Consider the following 23,966-nt stretch of genomic DNA (forward strand, 5'->3'; position numbering starts at 1 on the left):
AAAAACGTCTCCAATCATAGTGTCACAGACTTTTCCAGTCTGAGTTCCTTTGACATTGAGATCTTTGCTGACCACTCTCAAGAGTATTCTCTCTTCCTGCTTAGTAAGACACTGACATATTTATTGCTATATATCAGGTCCAGGGGCTCTTTTTTGCTTGTTCGATGCAAGGAAGTTAAAATCTCAAAGATTCTTCAAAGGATTACAAAATGTTACTTAAGTCCTCCTGGCAGCATCAGTCCAGAGTTACAGTTAAAAGCTAATGTTTCAGAGAAGACAGATAAGGCTCAAATTTTGCAGAAAACAAATACATATACTGATAGTGTTCTCCAGAAAAAAACCCCCTCCACAAAACGAAGCCTATATGTAAGCCTATCAAGAATACTAAGGTCTGCTAGCCAGCAAAGCTTTCTTTCAGCTAAAAGGAAGCTAAGACTGGAGTTCTGTATTTTAAGTTTGTCTTTAAGAAAGCCCACCAGCAAAGCGTTTGGTTTTTTCAAGCCTACCTGGGTTGTGTTTTATCACATTTCTCAGAGCCTCCAGAGCCATTTCAACTCTCCGTAACCGATCTCCATGTTGATTGGACTCTACTTTCCCAGTCTGTGTTATTGCCATTAATGTATGAAGGTATTGTGCTTGTGAACCTATGTAATCCAGAAGGCTTGCAGCAAATGCTTTAGGAAGCTTTGAAGAGATGAGAACATTTTCAGTTCTTTGATGCAGCAGTATTCATACGACAGAAACATGTAGCCAATCACTTACCCACCTTTAACAACTCTCCCCAAACAAGAAGCATTTTTCCACTATTGTGGCTGTAGCATTTGACCCATGGTAATCCTAACAACATATTAACACACCCTTAGAAAGCTACTTCAGTTGCTTAAGGTGTATAGCTTTTCCTAAGTACAGACAGGAAGCAAAGCCAGATGGCAGAATCACCACCTCCTGCTATTGATCTGAGAGTCTGCAGTACAAGCTTGTGGAAGAAAGGTATTAAACCATCCATAGCAGCACATCTTTATGACAAACTCATTCTTGTCAGTTTATTCTGCTCCAATAGAAACATCCCAGAACACGCTCACTCTGTTGGACATAACTTCCATAAAATCATTTTTTCCATTCATTTGTACCAACAGATAAATAAAGTAACATTCCAATAATAGTTTGGGGTTTAACGAAAAGATTCCAGTCAGATCTCACCTCTAGTTGGAAGGTAGGAACCTCATTGTAGACTCTAACAAAAATTTCTCCCACAATAAGCTCTTTCGCATGGTCACTGAAGACAAAATCAGATCCATAACTCTTGTCACATTCACCCTTTAAACAAAGAGACAAGCAGGTCAAGCTCAGAAAGAAAACAACCAAACAAAGCATAAAGCAATAACCTGGGCAATGGAATAGATAACACTTAAAACAGATATCCACCAAAGTTTTCTGCTCACCTATACCACTGTGTTATAAGCAGATGTACCAAAACATGACATAATTTTAAATCCCATTACCATTCATCTTTAATTTATTTATCCATTTTTGAAATATGGAACATCTTACTCTCTTAATCATGCTTTCTTGTTGAGATTCCAAGAACTCAAGTAATTCAGCTCTTGTCCCGTTGTTCCAGATCAAGTAGGGATTCTCTGTGTTACTGTTAAGCATCTTCAGGGTCTAAGAGACAAGGAATATACAAGATTTACTACGTCTACTCTGCATAACCAAAGCTAAGTTTTAATCTCCATGTTTCATGATATAAGTTCATTTAGTGTGGGCTTCATAAGCAGGTTTAAAGCATCAGGCTTTCCAAATACCAGGAAAAACATGTAAGTTATTTGGTACAGGACAGTCTGTATTGTAATTTCTCTTTATTCTTCTTCAAGCTGCACTTCAGATTCTCCTGGTTTTGACAGTGGGTAGCAACTAACTGCAACATCACGTAGGTTACTTCCTCAGCACTTTCATTTAGAAGTTCAGTCCCTGACATTATAGTTCTTAAACTACCAATGCTTAACTCAGCTTCTTTCCTTCCATGTTTGTCTTGCAGATCTTATTCTACAGGCTGTTGATTCTGACCATTGAGCCTGAGGCCAAAATAGGTTTTTGTTGTTGTTGTTATTACTCCAGATGCAGAGAAAAATTACATTGCTGTACCAGGTTGGTGTAAGAGAGCTCCTGTGCTTTAAGAATGTTACAAGTGACTAATTACTTCTTCCCTAACTCCCTAGAGAAAGTTTTGACCAACAGGTACTTACCTCAGTGGCACTGACCACAGCAAGTTTCCTTGCAATATAGGGTGTCAGCATTCCAGCCAAGCTTTTTCTGATTGCTGGGTTTTCAGGTGTAGCTTGTTCTTCTGAGAGATACCCTCCAAGTCGACTCAAGGCTAGCAGACTGAGTTTAGCAAGGCTATTTGCTACCTCCTGAGAAACATAAAAGCAGTTTTAAGACAAGAACTAGCTGGAAAAGTACCACAATAACTAGAAAGATTCATCCAAGACTGTCACACCAAGATGAACAATACTCATGTTCTCTACTTATCAGCATCACTGATGATGCACCGACACCTAATACTGTTACTGGCTCAATAGATGTAGTTATACGTGAATAGAAAAAAACTGGGTCACTGAAATGAGCCAAAAGCTACAGAAACTGTTACACTAGATGGCTTCTGTTCAGCAAACAGTTCCTGCTAGCAGCTGTCAAATAACAGAATACACCTTTTCCAACAGTGCTACGAGGGTTATTAAATAAAATACTGTTCAAAACTCATCCCATTCAGCAGCTGAGGAAGAAGTGCCCAACCTAAAGGGTCACTAGTTAAAGAAGATGAAGCATGAGCCACTTACGTTGCCATAGGCCAAAGTAACAATGCAGCTCTGAAGTGGTACGTTAGATATGTTCATGGATATGTTCATGGAATCCCTATGTGACACTCCAGAGAAGTTGTTTTTCCTTCTCCTAGCACAAATTTACCTTTTCACTGTTAACAGTACATAAAAATACTCCGCTGTGTGAAGTCTACTAGAAATCATTGTTCTTTAGTTTTAACGGTTGTCCTTGCAATTCGCTGATGCTAAAAAATATTTGAGTACACTTATTTTATTAGTAAAAGATGGCAAACAACTACCCACGGTGTCTGAAATCCTGCACCTTTTTAACATTACCTGGTGATTAGAATCTTCGCTTTTCTGAATACCGCTCTCCTCTAGTGTGTAGTCATAGTTGAAGAGGTAACCCAGCAGGTACCACAGAACTCCCGCTTGGAACAAGTGCGTTTGTAGCCAATAATCTAAAGCAAAGGAGCTAACACACTCTACTCCCAAAGAAGCTACTCGTGGTATGTTCTGAAAGGAAAAAAATTCACTTAAGCACTTGTAACAAACAAAAGCCAACTGGCTGCCTTACCAAAGAGTCAAAATTTGTTAATCAGCACTTAGATGGAGATGACGAAATGTGTGCAGTTGAAGTCCAATGTTCGGTAGCCAACAAATACACCTAATTAGTCAACATCCTTCAAGGAAGAGTCTTTGAATAGTTGTTTCTTAAGACTAGAAATGGGTGTGGATGAGCTAAGGGAATAACAATTGAAGGTAGCATAGATTCCCAGGCAAATGGTTTTTGGCAGTACATGTGCTGTGCAGGGATTAAAGAACCTATAATCAAATACTATGTAGTGTCATTCAAGCTTTCACATTTTCACTTACTATGAGAAGTTGGAGAGGAGCTTGCTGTTCTCAATTCAATATAAACTGCATTTATAACAAGATTCACGTTCTAAGAGCTAATTAGCAAAAAATTTCTTGAAAGTTGTTCCCAGAAATTAAGCTGATTTAAGAGTGTTTATACAAGACAGCACATCAGTTAACTGTCAAAAGTATGTGGAACCTTGACAGTAAACTTAAAATACAGTCATTAAAACTGATACAAATAGAAAAATAAAAAACAAGGCACTAGAGTTCTGTATCCCATAAAAATAAACTGGGATCTTACATACGTCTTTTCTACTGTGCTCCTTTTTGCCTTAAAATGAGAAGATTGCCCTAAACAATGAATAGCTATGTATTCATTTAGGAAAAGGACAAGAGCTCTTACCTTGCCATAATACAGTAACCTACAGAGGTCCTTAATGATGTTAGGCATTTCTGTAATTTTCTCTCTGCATTCCTCAAACTGAGCTGCCACACTGTAACATTTACTAATATATCCACACACCTATAAAAAGAAATACTTCACTGGCACCAATTGAAAGGTAAATGTATGTTTACAGATTCATCTTTTTTAAAATATATAGATACACACACAGTTTTTCAGAAGACTGATATAAATTAAAGTTGCTACAACTTACCTGTACAGACATATCATCTGGCTTACTAGAATGAGTCAAGACTGCCACACAACGATTAAATGCTTCTTGCAGTACCTGTGAGGATTGGATGATATGTAAGTTCAGTCACAACAAAAACTGACAAAGGTTGGCAGAAAAAACAGGTTTGGTAAGCCCATATATACTGGCTGAATGGAATTCCTGTTTGACAAAGCAGTCTGTTGCTCACTCATGTGCTTCCTAGGAAAAAATTCCTTCCAAGTGCTGGCATTAGCATTTGGGGCTTGACAAGAGTGGACAGCATTCATACATGAGCAGATATGCACAAAAAACCATTTCTGCTTACGTGGCTTCTTCATGTTTATCATTGTTTCACTTACAGAATACAGAAGCCCTCAACAGAATCCAATAAATAAGTAGATAAACATCGCATGTAGTTTTCTTATCCACAGTTGAGCAAACAAGTCTAAGTCTGGAAAAGAGTGTACTCTGCAAGAGATTTCTCTTACTATGTCCAGAAAAGAAAATATGTACAAATGGAACTAGGTCTCAAGAATGATCCCTTAATCTATCTGATGACCTTTGCACTGAGGAATCTAAAAGACTTAAATCCAACAAAACCACCTTCAATAAGTTTCTTTCAATCTACCTCCATTCCATTTTCTCTTCGCAGTTCTTCTGCGTTTAATGCTGAACAATTGACTGTATGGAAAGCAAGTTCTGTGGCAGCAGGCAACAGAGGAGATTCTTTGGAAAACAAGAGGTCATCTGATGTTTCAATGGTAATAGTCTTAATCAGCATAGGATAGCCTGCATACTTGTAAGGTTTCAACTCTGGAAAAAAAGAAAGGTCTTGAAGATTCCATATAGGCAGAGTTTATGCCATTTAAACCATAACATACTTATCAGTGGAACATATATGAGCATATAAAGACTAAGAGTCAAAGAAAACCAACGCTTAGGAAAATCAGAATAAAAGGGAGCAGCCCACACAGTCCGACTCCCTGACACATCACATAGTTCATGCTGAATGGAAGCTGACAAAATGTGAGGGACAGATTCACTAAAAGAAATACTTCAAGGTAAAAAGACTTATCTACAGCTCACAAAGCCCCGAGGCTAATAGCTTTATAGCTTTCCAAATAATGTCTATCTCCAGGAAAACATCTGTTCAGCTTTGCTATGTCTTCCCTAAGCCAGGATTGTCTTAGGGTTTAAGAAGGAGCATGTAAGGTCCCATTTGTCTGACACAGCAATTCTGTTCTAGTTTTATTTTTCAATACTTTGAAAGCCAGCAGAGATTAAAAAAAAAAAAAAAAAAAAAAAAAGCTGGGATTAGGGTACTCAAACCATACCTCTCTCTCTCATTCAGGCCCTGAAAGAGGTGGTGCTACAGGGGACTCCAGTCAGAATTTCTGCATGATCACACTTATGTGGTTATTAAAGTGAGAAATCTCAGATATACCCAGCATCTGCTGTCTACTTACTTAGTGCTAGTGAGGACCTTTCTGAATAGATGAGAAGTTAGTTATATGTGGAGGAATATTCACACTGATTAGTACTGGAGCAGAGAATTTCAAAAGCTACTTCAGCTTTTTCTAATTGGGTTTAATTAGAAATTTTATTTCGTGGAAAGAAGTCCTACTTTGAAGCCCACTAGCAGACTGACATCATGCTGTGGCAAGCCAGAAACTACATCAACAGAAAGCAGACTAAAGAACTTTGAAGGGTAAAGCTGACCACAACATCCAATAAAGAAATGAATTTAAAACATTCTTCTGAGATAGCATGCCTACCTTCCTTATGCCTGTTGAAGAGGATGCTTTGAGTTTTCAAAATCAAAATGATGTTTTCAGGATCTGGCCCATCTATCACTTTGGCAGACTTTGTGCATAGAAACTCGTATGCTTTATTAACTTTCTCAAACATGTCCTGCAAATAAAGGTAACAACTTCCAAATTACTACAAGTCTACAGCTCAATTTGTATGCAAGTAAAACAAAATATCCACCAGCCACTATGCTGGTTTTGTTGCCTTACTATGCTTCAGAAAATATTCTGGATAACTTCAAGAACTGTTGACGGTTCTGCTGTTCACAGTTGAGTTTTCTTCTATTTTCTGAACTCCACCATAGGAGAAAGACTAAAACTATTTTCTTGTAACAGATCTAAAGTTTATTTGACAGTAAGAATGGGCAGAGGATTCAGTGTCTTTGAAAGTGAGCTGTTAGCTTCTTTACATGCAGAGTAACTGTTTAAACTAGATGCTTTCTGAGATGTGGTTTGATCTGATTATACAAGAGTTTACTGTGAAAATTTTAACATTGCTAAACAGTATCAGTTCAGTTACTCATCTGCAGTACTAACTGGAATCCTGTAATATGAATAAAGACAATGTGTAAGAGGGAGATAGAAAGTTAAAGCGGACATTAAGAACTCTTAGAACAGCAGCATCTGTACCCATTTCTTAGTATTATACATACCCTGCCTTCTGGATTCTTGTCTGGGTGATATTTTTGGGCCAGCCTGAAATAAGCTTTCCTGATCTTGCTTTCATCATGCCTGTCAGAAAACAAATCCCTTTATACCAAATAACATCAAGAAACAAGCCTGAATTCTCAAAACACTATTAACAGTAGTACCTGAAATTAAGTGAAAACAACAAGGCTCTCTATTTCAATTTGAGAATCCTGCTCCATCACCTGAACTGACCAGGTAATCATGCAATCACAAAATAGAAATTTCAGCACCTCTTGCTCAGATATACTAACCAGAAGGAACTTAAAGTCACTGGGTATTTTATGAAAAAAAATATAAATGAGTTGTTAGTGATAAAAGTTAAAAGTCTGGATGTCTGAGTTCATAACTTGTAGTAAGTGTACAGCTCTTAATGCACTACTACAGAACAGTGGTATTTTTCTTTTTGAGGCCTGAAGTTAAAAACAAGTGGCAAGGTACTGAGTAAGAAATTCCACTGCTATCATCAAGAAAAAGGACAAGATTTAGCAGGTGGAAGGAAGGAACAATAGAGAAATTAAGTTCTACTTTGAGCATATTCAGATTCTGCCTTATTCTCTGCTTTATTAACTCTAATATATTTAGTTAATGCCTCAGTCTAATATTCACCATGTAGAATAGCCTAGTGAAAGTTAAGGAACAGTTCAAAGCATTTTTCCCAGTTTTAGTTCATCTGAACATTTCACAGTTATTCTCTCAAAGAGCTGGATTTTCAATGCTCTGTATCTTAGAAAAAAAGCAATCTTCCACTGTGAAAGACATGGGTACAAGATATAACTGAACTGGAACCAGTAACTGGTTGCAAGTACTGAGGTAAGCTTCAGTTTGTTCACTGTACAGAAATTATTCAAGTGTAGTTACATACAACCTCATACACTGAAAACAACTTACTGTCCTTGTCCTCTGGGAAGGTTAAGAACTTCATAAGCATCATCTATTGACATGGTAGGTGGCTTCTTTTCCACCTCCTTCTTCCAGGCTTCTAGCGTGTCTTTCAGAAGTTTGATCTAAATAATTACGGTTTATTAGCATTTCATTCATACTCAATGCAGTACATATCATTATTAAAGCTGCACTTTGCTGTAAGCATATCCTTATCACCCGTCACCCTGAATTCAGACTATTTACCTCATCTTTTTATTGTTAATAATTATGATTCTCCCTCCAGTCAGGTAAGGGAACAAGACTTTGCTTCACTGCAGTGCTACATTTTATTCAAGATTTAGAGAGCCTATGTGTTTATGGAAGAGTCACAATAGAAGAGGAGAAGCCCTTAAATGATAAGTAGCTGTGAATTATTACAAGAATCATAAAACTGCATAAATGAAATTGACTAGATGGATCTAGTCTGCTAACTGTATCAAGATCTTATCAATTCAGTTAGTATCAAGCCACTCAGTTTCCTCTTCAGCACAGACAAATAAGAACTAAGAAATGTTTTTTCCCCACTAGCTGAGGTTCACTGAAACACTAAAGTTTGTTGAGCAGTTGGATGGTTTTTTTTGTTTGTTTGCTTTCTAAAGCCACTACAAGAACTGGTTAACCTTTGGCTGCTTCATAGCATGAGGTCTATTCTGTTTTAGGATAAAGGAATGTTTAACCTGTTTGCTTATTAATTGAAAAGACAGGATTAATTATTTATTTCCAACAGACGTGGCTCTTGATTTCCTTACGCTTTGTTACCAATCCCATTATGAGTCTGAAAGAACAAGAACTGAATGAGTTCTAAAATTCTTACTTACTGGATCTTTAATCGGCCAGTCTGGAAATCTCAGTGTATCACAAAGATGCTTGAGGTAATAAATATTACAGAACAGTTCATTTTCCAGTTGTGGATAGTTGATAACTGGGATGGGACAGTACTGGTAGAGTGCCCTTGTATTGCTTTGAAGGCGAGGAGTGAAATCAGCAAGATGAGCAGCAATCTTCTCTATCATAAGACGCCTGAAAGTTACAAAGCCAAGCACAGTCCTCAAAATAAGGTTACTGTTGAAGTGCATTCAATGACTTCTAACAGAAAGATTTCCCCAAGTTATGTGCCAACTTACAGAAAGGACCATTGTCCTATTCTGTCATGAAGCTATTGAAAAATAACCCAAAATGACATTTTTCCTCCCTCAATCTCTCTGTCGAATACCTTAAAAATTTAATGTAATATTAGAGTTGACTCTCCTAGACAGGTGGTAGTAGTAAATGAACACAAGTGTAATGCAGCCTACAGAGGTAGCATATTCTCCACACATGAAAGGAACTCAAGTACGACACAGATGTCAAACACTGTCAGATGCTCACTGAAAAAATTCCCTTCTTTCTGCCAACCTCCTTGCCTGTTATTTTTGATAGAAGCACAGGACATTGCCCATGCAGAAGCAAAAAAGGCATGCAGCACAGACATGGAAAACAGCTATTTTAGATTTCAGAGAAGTTAAAACTTAAGACCTATTCAGCATGAGATGCAGTTGTTCAGATTCATCCCTCTGACAGGAAAAAAAGAAAAGGTTACCTCATTTCATTGCTCCAAATTGCTTCTGGAGTGTCAAATTCCCCAAGAAATATCTCTGAAAATTTTTCTGGCTCATAATTTTCCAAGTAACACACCATTGCTTCAGGAAGAACATGTCCAAGAATACTTCTTTGAACTATATCTTGACTTTTAGTCTATGAAAAAACACAACACTGTCATCTCAAATTTAATCTGAATTCAGCCTTCCTAACCAACTCCAGAACTGGAAGATCCCCACCCCCACCTCTCCCTTATAGATTCTTAATAAATTTAATGAACTCCCTTCCAATTCTTAAGAACTGAGAAGAAAAGCATGAAGTACTGTTGAAGCAGCCACAGGTCACTTGCAAAACCACTTGGAAACAGGAGATTATTTTTTATAATTTACTCACTTCTTCAGACTTGAAGGCTTGCTTTGTATGTGCATATTTCAGAAACCTAGAAAATAAACAGTATTTTCTGTTTTAATTGATACTTATAGCATCTCTGAAAGATAAGCAGAGCAATATTATCCAGCTGGCCACACATTCACTTCAAAACAAAAGAGTAACAATAACCACAGAATGAATCTGAAAAAATTCCACCAAAATCTTGGGAACCCCATTGAGTATTTCCATGTTTAAGTGTTGCCTAATGTTCACCACTTTAGTTTGAAGGCCTTGTTCCCAAAAGCTTGTTTCTTCCACATAAAAACAACTGAAAACAGAAGCTGATAGAGACAGCCTTTCCCTACAAACTCCTTCCTGCATCATTTCATAGATGAAACAAGACAACACTTCCCTCCCTGGCAGAGTCATAAGCAATTCATGACATTAGCAGCTGACTTGACTGTGTGATAATGATTCATTTAGAAGAGAGCTTTTGCCAGCAGTCTCACACTGATTCTAACAAAACATCCCCAGGAGTGTTTAGAGCAGTAGCCATTCCAAGCACAACTGGTCACAAGGCATTTTAAGCTATTCTTTTTCCTCACCTTGCAATAGGAAGTACATTGGAACCCGTGTACATCATGATAAAGAAGAATACTCCACTCAAATAGAAACGAGGTAACTGAGGGTTATCTTGCATGACATGAAACAACAATATAGCAACTTTTTCCACAAGTATAGGATCAAAAGTCAGCAGCAACTGAAATCAAAGAATGAACATTTACATTACTTGCTCAAGGAATTCAAATTACCTATCAAAAATTCCAGTTTTAACCAATTCAGTTTCAGAACAAGCAATTCAGCTTTAACATTTCATTTAAGGAATACTTCATACAAAAACTAACAAGTTCAAAGTCAGGCTTTTACTTATTTCCATGCATTTTTGGACAGTTGATTACCTGAGTGATATGAGGAAGGCAAGTACTATCTGACAGGAGTCTCTTCACTCTAGGCAAGGGCCTTATGATAGCATTGTCTTGATCCCTAAAAAAATAAGTTGGTAATGCATTAAGCAGACATGTCTTTACTCCCACAACAATGAACAATCTTATTAAGCCATAAGTATCAAGCTATTCAGATCAGATTCAGTGTCATTCAAGTTTCTTTTTTATTAATAAATCAGACATTCTAAGCATAGTTTAATACTATACATCAAAGACACCTTATTTCCAAGTTAAATAAGAGCCTGTCAGTCAGAACAAGGCTCTGCTGCTGTGCATTAGGAATGTAAAAAGCTTGTGCATAGATTCTTGCAGTTGTTATCACAATATTAATAGTCTCATTTAGAAACTATTTAACCACAGGACTAGTTACTAATACTAGAAGGATCTTTAATACTGTTCATTAACATACTACTTGGGTTCTAAGAAAAGCTTGAGACAAAACTTGCATTTATATGTCTGCAGGAGAAAGTTAACCACTTCAGCTGACAATTGGTATTTACCTGCTGGGAAAATATCCACACACTGTGATGAGCATGTTGAGTATAAGGGTAGCAAGGTCAGTCTCATTCAACACAGCCTGGCCACTGGCAAGCAAGCACCACTTCAGCTGAGGAATGACTTGTAATGGTCGCCAGCCATCCATACCTTGAGCCCAGCAACGTGTTTTTGAAGTCAGCTTTCCGCTATCCCACAGCTCCTGCATCTGTTGCAAGATAAGAGATGATTTAGTTGATTCATGCATCCAGAATGGCAGACTCTACCACAGTTCCATGAATTCTAACAGAACCAGTCAGTAAATATGAAGGAAATGTAGACAGATTAGTCACTGTAAAATTGGGGCACAAAGGGATAGGCTGTATTGCCAAAGGCATTTAAAGCTTTCATCTGCCATTGGGAAGAGTGACTGAGATGGCACAGTGACTGCTATTTTAACAGAACGGATCGAGGCTTTTCTGGAAAATTTAGACATAGGAAGTTCACTGTATTTTTTTTTTATTCTCATTTTAAAACAAACAAACCAAAAAGTCATCCATGTCCCTACTTCTCTTTCCACTTATCCAAACAGTCAGTCAGGAAAGAGACCTACAACTTTTAGGTTAGAAGAGCCAAATCACTTGAGGTACACAGCTACTGCCGTACTGTGAAGAGAGTTCCAACCACAGAGAACTAAGATTTGCCCCTTAAAATGAAAAATTTATGTAACAGAAGCTATAGGCTACAACAGACAATTGCTGTAACAACTCTTATATCAGCATTTGTTTCACAACTAGACCTTTGGTCCCACATCCTCTGTACCCTTAGCAAGCCTGGTTCTTGGCACAATGCCCCATCATCCAGATGGAAATTTCTTCCATCAGACTTGAGTTAGAAGCAGATAAATACCTCTTGAAAGCTGTAAGGACCACTCCTTTCTTTGTCAGCATTGCCAAAGTACCATTCTTTCTCACTCTCCCTCTTCATATCAGGCGCTGCCTCAATCACGTTGCTCTGGAAATCGGTAAGATCAGCTTCAGTGCAACTATCACATTCCCACAGGAAATTTAACAAAAACACTGATTTTTTTAATTGTGGTCCTTTTAGCAAAGCAATATATGAATAATAAGAAACAAAGGCTGCATACCTGCAGAGGTACTGTGGCTCTGCTTGTGTGAAGATGTGCTAGAGTGAGCAGATCCACAAGGATTCTAATTCCATTTGAATCCATAAGGTCCTTCACATTTTTCTGTTGATGGATGAACTGAGTTAACAAAACCATTCTCTAGATAAGAATTGTTACAAGTACTGAACAGTTTTATCCAAGAATCTACTGTGAGAAAAGTCAAAGCATTAGCTAAAATGCCCAGGATGTTACGACCACCAGAATACCTACACATTTCCTTCAACTTTCTCACCAATAAACCACAGTTACCATAACCCAGAATACACAGCTTTAAAGCCTGCTTTGAGATCTGTTTTTTTTCTTAAAGTTAAACCTGAATGACTACTTCAGACCATTTTATACAGCTGAAAGACCCATGAACTGTTAACTGTACAGGTGTACCTTACCTTATTAAGGATCAACTTGTTGAGAAACAGTATCAGTCTATCCCGCTCAAGCCTATCAGTGCACTATTGCAACAGAAGAGAACAAATCAGTGTTTAATAGCATATGAGAAGTTACCTTCAAGAATCAATACAGTTGTGCCCACAAAGACCCATTTACTTTTTTCCTGCCCCAAATAATACCACTGATTATTAAACGCATTATTTACGCACAGCTTTCTGCTACTGAAATTGAGAAATCCTGTTCCTATCTACCATCATCTTTTTTGCTCTAACAAGAATCAAGGCAAAATATGAGACGGGTTCAGTTTCACTTAAAACAACCATATCTGAAACCCAAACTGATGTGAGCAAAACCCCCCCTTCTTCAGATTACACGGAGATGTATTTTTGAAAGTTGTATGTGTTGTCAAACATGATTCAGCAAACACACTGACTGGCCAAAGCAGTTACCATTAAAATGCAATGCATAGCATGTGTCCATCTAAGGCTAACATTTCATTAAGTCTGAGGTTGTTGCCATTATTCTTAAAGTCAGCATTTCCAAATATGACCTGGAACAAGGTCATCCTCTTAGAAGCTTTGTTTCCTGTGCTCACTTCAAATTTCACAGCAACTTGAAGAATCTCAACACATGCTGGACTAGCTATACATTAACTACTGTTTCACACTGTTTTCCATAACTCTTACCCGTTCTAACATCCCAACAATGTACTTAGTATCTGAAAACGGTCCTATTTCTTCATGACATCTTCCATAAACAATGGCCAACGCTTGCAGGCATAGGCATTTCATATTTACTTTTGGGGTAAGCAAGAAGCGATGGTAGAGCTCATTGAAGAATTCATACCTATGAAAGAGAAGAGGTTTTAGTAATGAAAAACAGACTCCAGAGTAAGATAAGGTTTTTAGTAATAACTCACGATTTTTTGATTGCTCCACTCTCTTCAGTTTCATCTTCTTCCAGTAACAGTCTCAAATAATAATCCCCTATTTTTATTTCCTCAGAAAGGCACTCATATTTTACCTATAACATAAAACAGGTTACTCAGTGAACCAAAAAAAAAAAAAAAAAAGCTTACTGTTTTTACTTGCATATGCATTAATGCATTCCCTATAATCTGAGAAAGATTAAAATCCTTTGCAAATTTGTGGTTTAAGTATACATCTAAAAATAAAAACCTTAATTAAGCTCAATTGTTGTTCCCCTGAACAAATGAAGTACCTGATGTTACTGAAATTCCAGCTTCCAGTCTTTAACTAACTTGCATTTAACATCAGTATTTTTAGTAACTTGGATAACATGACATATTCAATGAGTCAAGCTTTAATAAGCAGTTACTGCACTGCAAGATATTTTATTCAATGTTACTACAAGTATGAAACACCAGCATCATTTTAATTGCTAGCAATACTTGATATTATACTAGGTAATTAAAGTCTAGATGCATCAGTATACACACAGAGAAACTGAGGTAAAATTGCATAATGAGAACCATCATTAACTTCAGGACAACTATATTACATCTTAACCATATGCCTTGCTGTTTAATGGTTTAAGCATTTGGCAAGCACCTAATTCATAGCTAACTAATTACCACAAGCCACTCATTGCAGTAGTTGTTCCTATCTACCATTTACAGACAACTTTTTGTGGCCCCATAACAGTGATCTACAGATTAAGTGATAGGACACAATATGTTGAGGTCTCAGTAACAAGCAACCTTCAGAGCAAACTCAGAGCACAGCCCCCTTTGCAAAGTGACCTGTTCTACAGCTGGCAGAGTAGCCTCTGTCATCACTACGTGAGCTAACTGAAATACTTAAAAGCATGGTCTGAAAGTCTTGATTTAACAGCAAGCATCAGAGAGCAGCTGTTTTAAGACCACATTGCAGGATTCCCCATCAAGTCAGTCTCAAAATATCCTGGGTTGTAACTGCAAGAACGCTAAGCGATACATTCCAGTAGCACAAGCCACAGAAGGAGCACAAAGTGTGTATAGGAACTCGGATTTAAAGCTTCAAATCTGAGCTTTTGATTCTGCCCCAGTTAGCACCTCTGCAAGTGCAGAGACTGGAGTTGAGATAGCAGATACTGCTGTGCCTGCTTCTGACCCATAACTGAAGGAAGCAATACAAACCCAAATTTAGCTACTCAGTCTGGTGTGATGGGGATAAGTGCAGTACCTAAAGTAGTTCTTCCACTTTGATGACTATTCTAACAGATCTCACACTCATATGACATCTCAGAATTTCTCAAAAGCAGTAGTTTTACTTATTTTGCTCCTGCTCAAATTTTAACATGAAAGTTGTACTGTGACAACGTTGGTATTGATAGTATCTATGAATACCTTATAGTTGAATTCAAGTGCAATTGTGTTCACTCTCTATTACATGTTACATGCACAGATCTGTACGTATCAAAACAGTACTTACATAAAAGCAGAGCAGAGGAAATGTTTATTAGCATGTTACTGGAAAACATCTGACAAGCAATTTTGAGAAAGCTAAATTTAGATTATATCAATCCCTTAACAGGAGCTTACAGTGCTGTTCTGACTTCAAGTACTGCTATTTCTAGAATGTGAAAAATCTTCAATCTGTAATCTACTGAGCAACATGGTTTTAACCACATAACCACTTCATGGTTTGACAGATCGGTACTTTATTTCCACTGTATCTCTTGTGCTCCTAGGGTAATTAAGAGTAGAAACTTGCAAGCAAGAAATGGCTCACAGAACTACCCAAAACAAGTCTCATGAACACTCAAAACCAAGTATGACAACAAGTGTGGCAACAGCATCATACTAACTTGCCTTTGTTCCTCTTACGCAAGTATAATTTATCTTTAAAGTGTCACTTATTACTTAGCAAGACTGAAACCTCTTCAGCCTGACAGCAGACAATACAACCCATCCATAGCCTCAAATTCTGGTAGTTTATTCTATAACCCCAGAAGAATTGTAGCTTGCTGTCAGGGACTTTCAACACAACATGTACTCAGGCAGCTAGAAACAAAAACAATGACAATTTAATTAGCCATATTTTACAATGCAAGTTCTCCAACAGAGTCATTTACCTCAAACTCCTGATGGTTCCACGAGATAACACTAGCACTACCAAGTTCTCTGTCAATATTAAATGCTCTCATTTCAGACTCAAGAGTATCTCTCAGTTCTTCCCGTGTTTTGAAGTTCCAAATCAAGTTTGATCTAGCATGATCCTGAAGAAATCTAGGAAAGAAATTACAAAGTTGAAACTCCTCAAACATCATCTGAAAGGCTGACAAGAATCAGCTAGCAAGACAGAGAAGATTAGCATTACTGAATCTTAATTAGAAGGCACTGAGTAGCAGTCTCTAGTTTATTAGAATTACAGTCACTTGCTTTTATACTGTTTTCGTTGTCATGGACATCTAAAGCACATTATTTATTTCCTCTCTTTTGGCTCAGTTATCTGCATGCAGCTGATGAACTGGGTATTTGCAAGCTGTTCACTGTATATCAGGAAGGGCTAGAAATGAACAACCACACAAAGCAGCAAAAAAGCACACAGCTTGTGCACATTTTGAACAAGAAGAGTAGTTTATGCAGGAGAAAAAGTTGATATCTCAGATGTCACAAGACAGTCAGAAGATGCTGTTCAGTGACAGTTTAAAAGAAAAGCTTGGATCTAGAGACTGGCTGAGAGCATTACTTGAATACACAATCAGGAGCATGTTGAATCCTCCTTTTATGGAGTATTTATTTAGAGACAGAGCACATAATTTGATGTTTTGAAACATTAAGCACCAAACACTTAAGTCTGTTGAGCAGTCAGGCTTTACTAATCCATTTCACAACGCTCCCATCCAAAGAAAAGTGATGTTCACTTTTTTTTTTCCCCAGATGGAGGCCCCTTCCTTTTAAACTTTGACAGTTGTAAGAACTCATAGATAAGCAAGTCATATTTAGAACTTGTGACACTATTTAAAGTCCAATATACAAATATTTTCTCCCCATCAGCCTTAAGTTCATTTTTATTCAAGTTAATAGCTTATCAATGAGCATACAAGTTGATGCATCAACATTCTACAATATTAGCATATTGTAGTGTTACTTTGCTTCAGCCTTCAGCATCATGGAGACCTGCACCTATAGCTTGTTGACCCCTTTTTGATTCATGGAGTAATAAAAGACATAGCTTGAAAATATTAGAGAAGCTTTCAGATTTCCCTTCCCCATACCTATCTTACAATTTCGTTTCTGTTATTAAGCACATACACCATTTCAAGGCAGGCAACAACTGGAAGCAATCCAGAGGCACTCAGTAGATATTAAAAATATACATCTAGATAAAAAGTTGAATCAGACTCCCACCATGTTAATTTCAGTATTTTACCTGTAGTAAAAGAGATCCCAGTTTGCTTCTATTTTTATTCTTTGCCGTCGTTTCCTTAATATCACTGGCTTTTGAATAATATTCTGCAAAAAAGCCAAATTTAAGAAATTAACAATAACAGAGTTCACATTTTGCCTTTAAAATAAATAAGCTGGTGTTTTTATTCCTTCTAAAGCTGTACTTTAAGTTAAGCCTCATTAATAAGCTCTCTTTCCAGTACGTAGCAGTAACAGACTTTAACAAGTGTTATTTACACCATGCTAAATCATGCTAGAGAAACTTTCAGCTGTTTCACAAGTCAGTTGTTTAAAAGCAAGTCCTCTCTCACTGAGAAAAGCTTAGCTCCCACCACCAAAGCAGTCTCAGGGCTAGCAAGATTACCAGCATAACTCAGTATGCTTACATACTGACCACTTAATATAACCATGCAAGACAACAGTACTGTTAATGCTGAGCTAAACAGGCAAGCAAAGCTTTGAAAACTGTTTCAATAAATAAATAAATAAATAAATAATAATAATAATAATTAATAATAATCCATGACCAGCAGTTCCAAATCTGACTTCTGGAGAAAATGCCAGAAGGCTACATAGTTCTTGAAAGAAAGTAATTAAGGAAAGTCACGTAAATACATCTCAAACCTGACTTGGCTGCTGAAAGGTTCCCCAGGTTGCTCAAGCATTAAATCAATGTTATGTACTACATGCAAACAAGGGTCTGAGCAACATAATTCACACGCATGGCTGAGATACACAGACTCACCATATTATTTCTGTCCTGATTTTAATGCCAAGTTGGAAGAAAAGAAAAAAGGAACGTTTAACAAGTCACAACCATTGAACCAATTCAAGGTGGTAATAACAAACTTGCTACTACCCTTTCAAAGCTACAGTTGCATGTATGTAAAATTCAATAGCTCAGAATCCTGGACTGAAAAGCAATCAATCACTTAAGCTCAGTATACAGACAAGGTGCTTAAAGATGTTTGCTGAGACTAATACTGCAAAACATCCTGAAGCGCAGTTCATCTTCACGTTGCCATTTTCCACTTTTTCCATTCGTGCTTTGCTTTGATCCTAGTTCAACATTATTCTGCAGAGTATCTATCAAAATTCTGCACCTCATCACACATCAAGCTTTAGCAACATTTTACAAAGTTAAGGATTTCCCACGTTCAAGCTTAGTGTTGCAACAGATGAAGTATGAAGACTGGTGTGATCAATACTTCACACTCCCTGCTCTTTCCATCCTTCCTTATAAGAAAGGAATTGTAGATTGCTTCAATTTCCAGAATGCACAAAAACAAGTTTAGTCACGAGACTAAAGAAAGTTAAAGGGAAACACCTCATGATTCAAAGTCTGTCACACAGAACACAAAAACAGAATAAGAGAAAAAGGAAACTTCCTACTCAATTATTGTTTCAGATCAAAGCAACCATATACCACTGCAATGTTAAACTTAGTTTTATACATAATCTTGTGTAATTTAAGCACTGAAATACTTGATTTGCTGTGCAGCTTTGTCAACCTTCAGTGAAGTTCAACTGATAAAGAATTTGTATTGTTGGAATGCAATACAAGGCAGTGTTAAGCTTCAAGTAGGTCCCACCACATACAAAGCACATCATTTCAGAAGTAAACAGCTGTTTGGCTATATTTGGAAGAATATATAGATGTTTTTGCTATGTTTCAAATAATTTCCTATTCTCCTGTATAATTAAAAATGGAAGAGATGCACATAAGCTGCACTGCAGTTTGTTAAGATGCACTAAAACAAGAATAAGTTAAAGCTTAATCTATATCCCAAATGCATTTGTTGACTACATTCTTCTTAGAACTCATTTCTAACAAAAGATGAAGACCAGTAAAAGTCAGAATTTAGTAAACAGAAGCAGAAGAATGAAGTTTCTCCTATGTCCACATGTCTATTACTAGAAGTTTTGCTATCATTTCACAGAGATGGTGATGTTCCTCCCTATGCTTAGTAAAGTTGCTGTAAGAGAGAGTGTTAAGTATTTTTACCTCTTTTTGAGCTATTCCCATTCTATCTCTCCAGTGCATCAAGACTAAATCCACTTTCTCTTTGGCAAATTTTTCAACTTCTTTAGCAGCTTTTCCAGCTAGTCTCTGCCACTCTGGCACTTTATTAAACTTGCCATATTGATCCTGCGGAATAAATACCATTAGTTAATAAACTTGCAGCTGCACATAACATGTTAGATGCAAATCAGTGCAATACTTAAATTTCTGCATTAAAAAACAAAATCACTAGGACTATACATCTGAATGGAAGGTAAGGCAGGTGCATTTACTTACAGTTGCTATTTTTAAGTTATCTCTAACATGCATCCTATCAGCATCTTTTTCAGGAACAGGATCAGTACTGTCAAGGTATGCCAGCAAACCTGGTGGCTAAAAATATTTAAAACCAGTGTGAACACAGCTGCAACTGAAGGAACTGAAAAACATTACAGTAGGCAACAAAATGCTTTCTTTAAAATAGAAAACTTCGAAACAGGATGAATATTCTGTCTAAACCAAGTATGTAAAGTTGAAGCAGCTTTTGGTTTGTATTAGTGAAATGCTACCATCCTCAATAGACAAGTAATTAACAGACAAGTAATTAAGCTTAGGTACAAAAGAGCTCTTTTGCCTATAACCCATTGCTTAAGAGAGAGCTTGTTGAAGCTGAGGGCTGCAGAAAGAAATGAGGAGATCCTACAGTAGTACTGAGGCAGGTGAACACTGAGCAGGACCCATGGCATGGCCTCCCATATGGACACATGACATTAGAGACAATTTTCTCATTTGACTAAGCTTTCTGGAAGTCAGTGACCAAGAAAAAGGACAGCCCACGTTGCCAAAGATAGAAATTAAAAATTTCTATCAGTTATTCTAAGCATCATTTCTCCAGATTTAATAATTCCTTACAACACTACTTGATAAACTAGTTTCACTGAAGCAACTTAAAGATCTTCTCTGAAAAGCTGCAAGAGTGAAACAACACAGGAAGTATCAGCCAATATGTAAATGTAGCAGAGTTATGAGCAACCAAAGCGAGAAAGGGCTGAAAGCATAAGCAGAACTGTTGCATTTAACCCTTATAAGCACTAAGCACTAGGGACCACTGTTTACCACATCACCCACATTTTTGTTCTTTCAATTAAGAAAGTCAGACACTACTGTGTTGAACATTATTATTATTATTGTTATTTTTAAGAGTGGCTGGAGAGTAACATAAGAATTTGTGTATTTTCTACAAGCCATCAGTATCCTTCAAATAGATCCCTCCCCTGATGGAAAAGCAGATGTTTTAACTATAGCATATTTCAAATTTCCTAGTACTGCAGCAGATTTTACTCTTACTCTGTCTATAATCCATTTTTACTCACCAAAATACGTTTCAGCAGGTTCATAGCAGTTTTGTTCTCAGCTGTCCAGAGGCCAACCAAATGTCTACTTAGCTGCCTGAAAAAAGTCATTGAGAGGAAAAAATCCTGCAAGTTAGTATTTTATATAGCTTTATAAACTACAGAAATCTATACCCTTACCATGCTGGTGAAATGAAGATGAGCAAGAGGTTTGTGGTCTTAAGTGCGTAAGAGCACAAAGCAATATATTGTTCCAATTCAAGTATATGCTCAGCATGCTTTGATGTGTTGGCTTTAAGAAATTCTAGTGAAATTAGTGGAACAGTAGCAGCACATGCTTTTTGATCTAGTCCTAAAAGAACACTTGAGCAATAGAGCAGAAACTAAACGCCTAATTTAGGTGTAAGTTTATCCAGTTGATCTTAAGTTACAGTTAGATTTAAAGTTCTTAGCTGCTCTAGTTGAAGTCCTTAATACCAGTTATTGGCTAGGATAGCCTCCTCTGGAAGCCTGCCTTCTATGCCAACTGACACTTTCTGCCAATGTTTGTCAACGATGGTTCTAATGTGTTAAACTAAAGCATTACTTAAAAGCAAGTTGTAACTCCAAACAGAACTCATCATGATGGAGGGTTTCATGCTATCTCTCTTCTGAAAGACAGAGCGGCAACAAGCTTCACTGGTTACTGCACTGCTTCAGCAACTTCTAGTGCTTCAATAAGGTGCATATCTTCTATAGTCTTATATTAGGAGTGATAATTCAGTCAATTCCCCCATTCTGATCTGCGTGCCCTCAGACCTGCTCTTAGCAACTTCTACTCATTGCTGAATTTATGGAACAATTTCTGCTGAGGCAACTTCTCTCAGACAGGATGGTTGATACTAACTGCATGCAAGATGCCTGAGATATGCATACTAGGATTTATGCAGTTGCCTAACAAAGCTGAGCCTTTTTGCAAGTTCAAAATATTCCACTCGCTTTTTCTTTCTCTGAATATTCTCAAGAAAAGCAAAACAAAACAAAATTGGAGCTTTTCATGAACAACCTGAGTCCCAGTTTGGCAAAGAAACAAAATCATTTTGGCTGCAGTCTCAGGTCAAGTTTGCTCTAATTAAACATTCCATCTGCTGGAGAAAATATCATTCTAAAGGATTGCAAGAATTCTTTCCTGAGCTCCCAATGTATCCAGTGTGAGCTAGGCCATTACTTAAGACTTTTTAAACATGATATATCAAGTGAGACTGACATACCTATTAGTAAGCATCCTCTGATCTGTGCTTATTGTAAACATAGCAGTGTGCAAGTGACGAGGTAAGGCACCTTCACTGAGAGCAAGATCTTGCATTTTGGTAGCAATCTCTTTGTCTCCTTCCTTTGGAAACAGGGCAAGATGATTACTAGAGAAAGAATCTTAGTTAAGCTGTTTTTATCTTAGTCTACAGTTCCAAGACCTTCTTGACCATCAGCTATGTCAACTAATACCTAAATGCCTGAAGCTACATTACAGTGTGCTTTAACTGCAAGTTTTCAACAGCAAATGATCAGAGTTGAAGTCAAGTCAAGGACCAGATGACTGGTAGTTCTACCTATGAGGACAGTAACTGGGTAAGTGAAGATGTGTGAGACAGCTCCTATGATAGATCAGTTATACATTTATAATTACCACCCTCATGCTACAATTGCAAGTCAGGATTAAAAATAAATAAATAAATGACAGCCACAAGTAATTGTTGCTTGAATTTGGTTGATAGGAACTATTTCTAATAATGGCTTGGGCTTTCTGCTTTAGACAACCACATGGATAAAAGCCACTCATCCAAAATATGTTGGCTGCAATGAATAACTGATTCATTGTTCCATTTTTACTTGGCCATGCCCCTCTTTAGTTCAAACGACAAATATCACTGAGAACAGTATAACCACATTTAGCTAACACTATCTGGTGTATCAGTGGAAACTTGCAGGTTTACAACATCTCTATTTCAAGTGTTCATTCACTTCCATTCCAAGAAACTACTAGATGCAATTCAGATGCATAAGCTGTTGTGACACAATGAGGCTCTAACTTAAGACCTGAGCGCTGAGAGTCAGTTAGCAAGGTCACAATACAACAACCATGAGCACGCCTCCAGAACTATGGACTTGGCCCATGCATCATGATATAGCTCTGGTATGGAAGCTATCCAAGTCAAATCCTTCATTAAAGCAAGAAAAAGAACAGAGGCTGACATAACTAACTTTCTCTGGAACACTGCTGCCTGCAAATTCCAGTTTCCCATTCTATCTGGCCATTTATTTAAAAAAAAAAAAAAAAAAAAAAAAACAACAACAAACCCAAATATGGCTTATTCTCCCTAAGATACCCTCTTTAACATGCAGGACAAGTCTAGTGGTTCTAAGGTATGTGATTGAGCTACATACAATATTAACAGCCAGACCTTGACTGCAGTATGAAAACATGCAAGGCACTACCTAGTGTCCCAACCTGCATGCCTTCTAAACTCTCAAGTGCAAAATAAACCAAGTTGCTACATCAAAACACCCAGAATTAATTCTCTTCTTTAACCTCCCCCCTCAAAACAATGGAGAAGCTAATGTAACATTAACATCAGGTATTGTTTGAGACAACATTGAGATTGCAGTTCTGAAATAAGCAATGCATATTCAGTATCCAAATAACACTATTGAATCTCACCTCTATTATTGCCTTCATGACCAAACCTGCTCCTTTCACAATTGCCATGGAAGGGTGCTACAACAGAAAGTTGAAAAACAATTACTGCAAAATTCAAAGACTAGATTATCCATGTGATTCAGTCTCCTTAACTCATCCATATAGATACTCTTAACTCCAGCTCCGGGCAAAAATTAATCGTAGTTTTCTGAAAGTTAGCCCTAGGAAGAGTTCCAGTCCTACACCTTTAAACAAGATTCTGTCAAGCAGGCATCAGTTGGACTTCTACTGAAGAAGCTAATTCTTCTAACTCTTACTCAAGAGAAACAAAGTTGACAGGAAGAAGATCTAGCTTACTATCTAACTCATATTTTAAGGTGTTTCCAGAAACACACCTCAGATAACTCTATTTTGCAATGATTTAGCACATCATTCACTATAGAATAACTCCCTCACGTGAACATCTGAAGATAAAGCAACAAACAGAAAAATTTAAGGTGGATAAAGTTTAAGCACATTAATGAGCTGAGCAGTAGACAGACTTGTCTTTCAGTAGAGCCAGAAAAAAAAAAAATCATACTAATTTCTTACTCTAATGACATTAGAATTCATATTTACTTACTAATTAATGTCAGTAGAGCAAAAACAATTCATATTTACTAATTGGTGTGTCCGATAATACATACTCGGCATTATAAGCAGTTAACAATAGGGTTTCCTCTTCAAGAAATTGAGAGAAAAATCTGCTTTTTAAGCAGTAGCAGGACTGAAGTCGTTCTTATTTCAGAC

At 37.2% G+C, this 23,966-nt stretch overlaps 1 protein-coding gene across 2 annotated transcripts in view; it reads right to left on the minus strand.

Moving 5' to 3' along the window:
- Nucleotides 1-23,966, minus strand: part of DNAJC13 (DnaJ heat shock protein family (Hsp40) member C13) — a 51,703-nt gene that overhangs the window by 11,176 nt on the left and 16,561 nt on the right. Inside the window, exons 16-45 of one of the 2 annotated variants that reach the window (XM_042816840.1) lie at nt 23,199-23,255; nt 21,754-21,875; nt 20,525-20,600; nt 19,449-19,544; nt 19,155-19,298; nt 17,895-17,909; nt 17,133-17,215; nt 15,832-15,985; nt 13,676-13,779; nt 13,443-13,602; nt 12,756-12,818; nt 12,331-12,432; nt 12,093-12,197; nt 11,210-11,412; nt 10,665-10,749; nt 10,311-10,465; nt 9,730-9,775; nt 9,338-9,492; nt 8,577-8,778; nt 7,726-7,841; nt 6,801-6,879; nt 6,115-6,250; nt 4,968-5,152; nt 4,340-4,414; nt 4,087-4,206; nt 3,159-3,338; nt 2,247-2,414; nt 1,552-1,665; nt 1,201-1,317; nt 507-684 (exon numbers count right to left, since the gene is read on the minus strand). In XM_042816840.1, the coding sequence (XP_042672774.1) occupies nt 507-684; nt 1,201-1,317; nt 1,552-1,665; nt 2,247-2,414; nt 3,159-3,338; nt 4,087-4,206; nt 4,340-4,414; nt 4,968-5,152; nt 6,115-6,250; nt 6,801-6,879; nt 7,726-7,841; nt 8,577-8,778; nt 9,338-9,492; nt 9,730-9,775; nt 10,311-10,465; nt 10,665-10,749; nt 11,210-11,412; nt 12,093-12,197; nt 12,331-12,432; nt 12,756-12,818; nt 13,443-13,602; nt 13,676-13,779; nt 15,832-15,985; nt 17,133-17,215; nt 17,895-17,909; nt 19,155-19,298; nt 19,449-19,544; nt 20,525-20,600; nt 21,754-21,875; nt 23,199-23,255 (3,595 nt within the window). The remainder of the gene's footprint in view (nt 1-506; nt 685-1,200; nt 1,318-1,551; nt 1,666-2,246; nt 2,415-3,158; nt 3,339-4,086; nt 4,207-4,339; nt 4,415-4,967; nt 5,153-6,114; nt 6,251-6,800; nt 6,880-7,725; nt 7,842-8,576; nt 8,779-9,337; nt 9,493-9,729; nt 9,776-10,310; nt 10,466-10,664; nt 10,750-11,209; nt 11,413-12,092; nt 12,198-12,330; nt 12,433-12,755; nt 12,819-13,442; nt 13,603-13,675; nt 13,780-15,831; nt 15,986-17,132; nt 17,216-17,894; nt 17,910-19,154; nt 19,299-19,448; nt 19,545-20,524; nt 20,601-21,753; nt 21,876-23,198; nt 23,256-23,966) is intronic. The other variant, XM_042816841.1, reaches the window with a different exon arrangement.

This window comes from Centrocercus urophasianus, unplaced genomic scaffold, assembly GCF_019232065.1.
Source record: "Centrocercus urophasianus isolate 14NV4802_14NV808 unplaced genomic scaffold, USGS_Curo_1.0 seq_16, whole genome shotgun sequence".
Taxonomy (NCBI): Eukaryota; Metazoa; Chordata; class Aves; order Galliformes; family Phasianidae; genus Centrocercus; species Centrocercus urophasianus.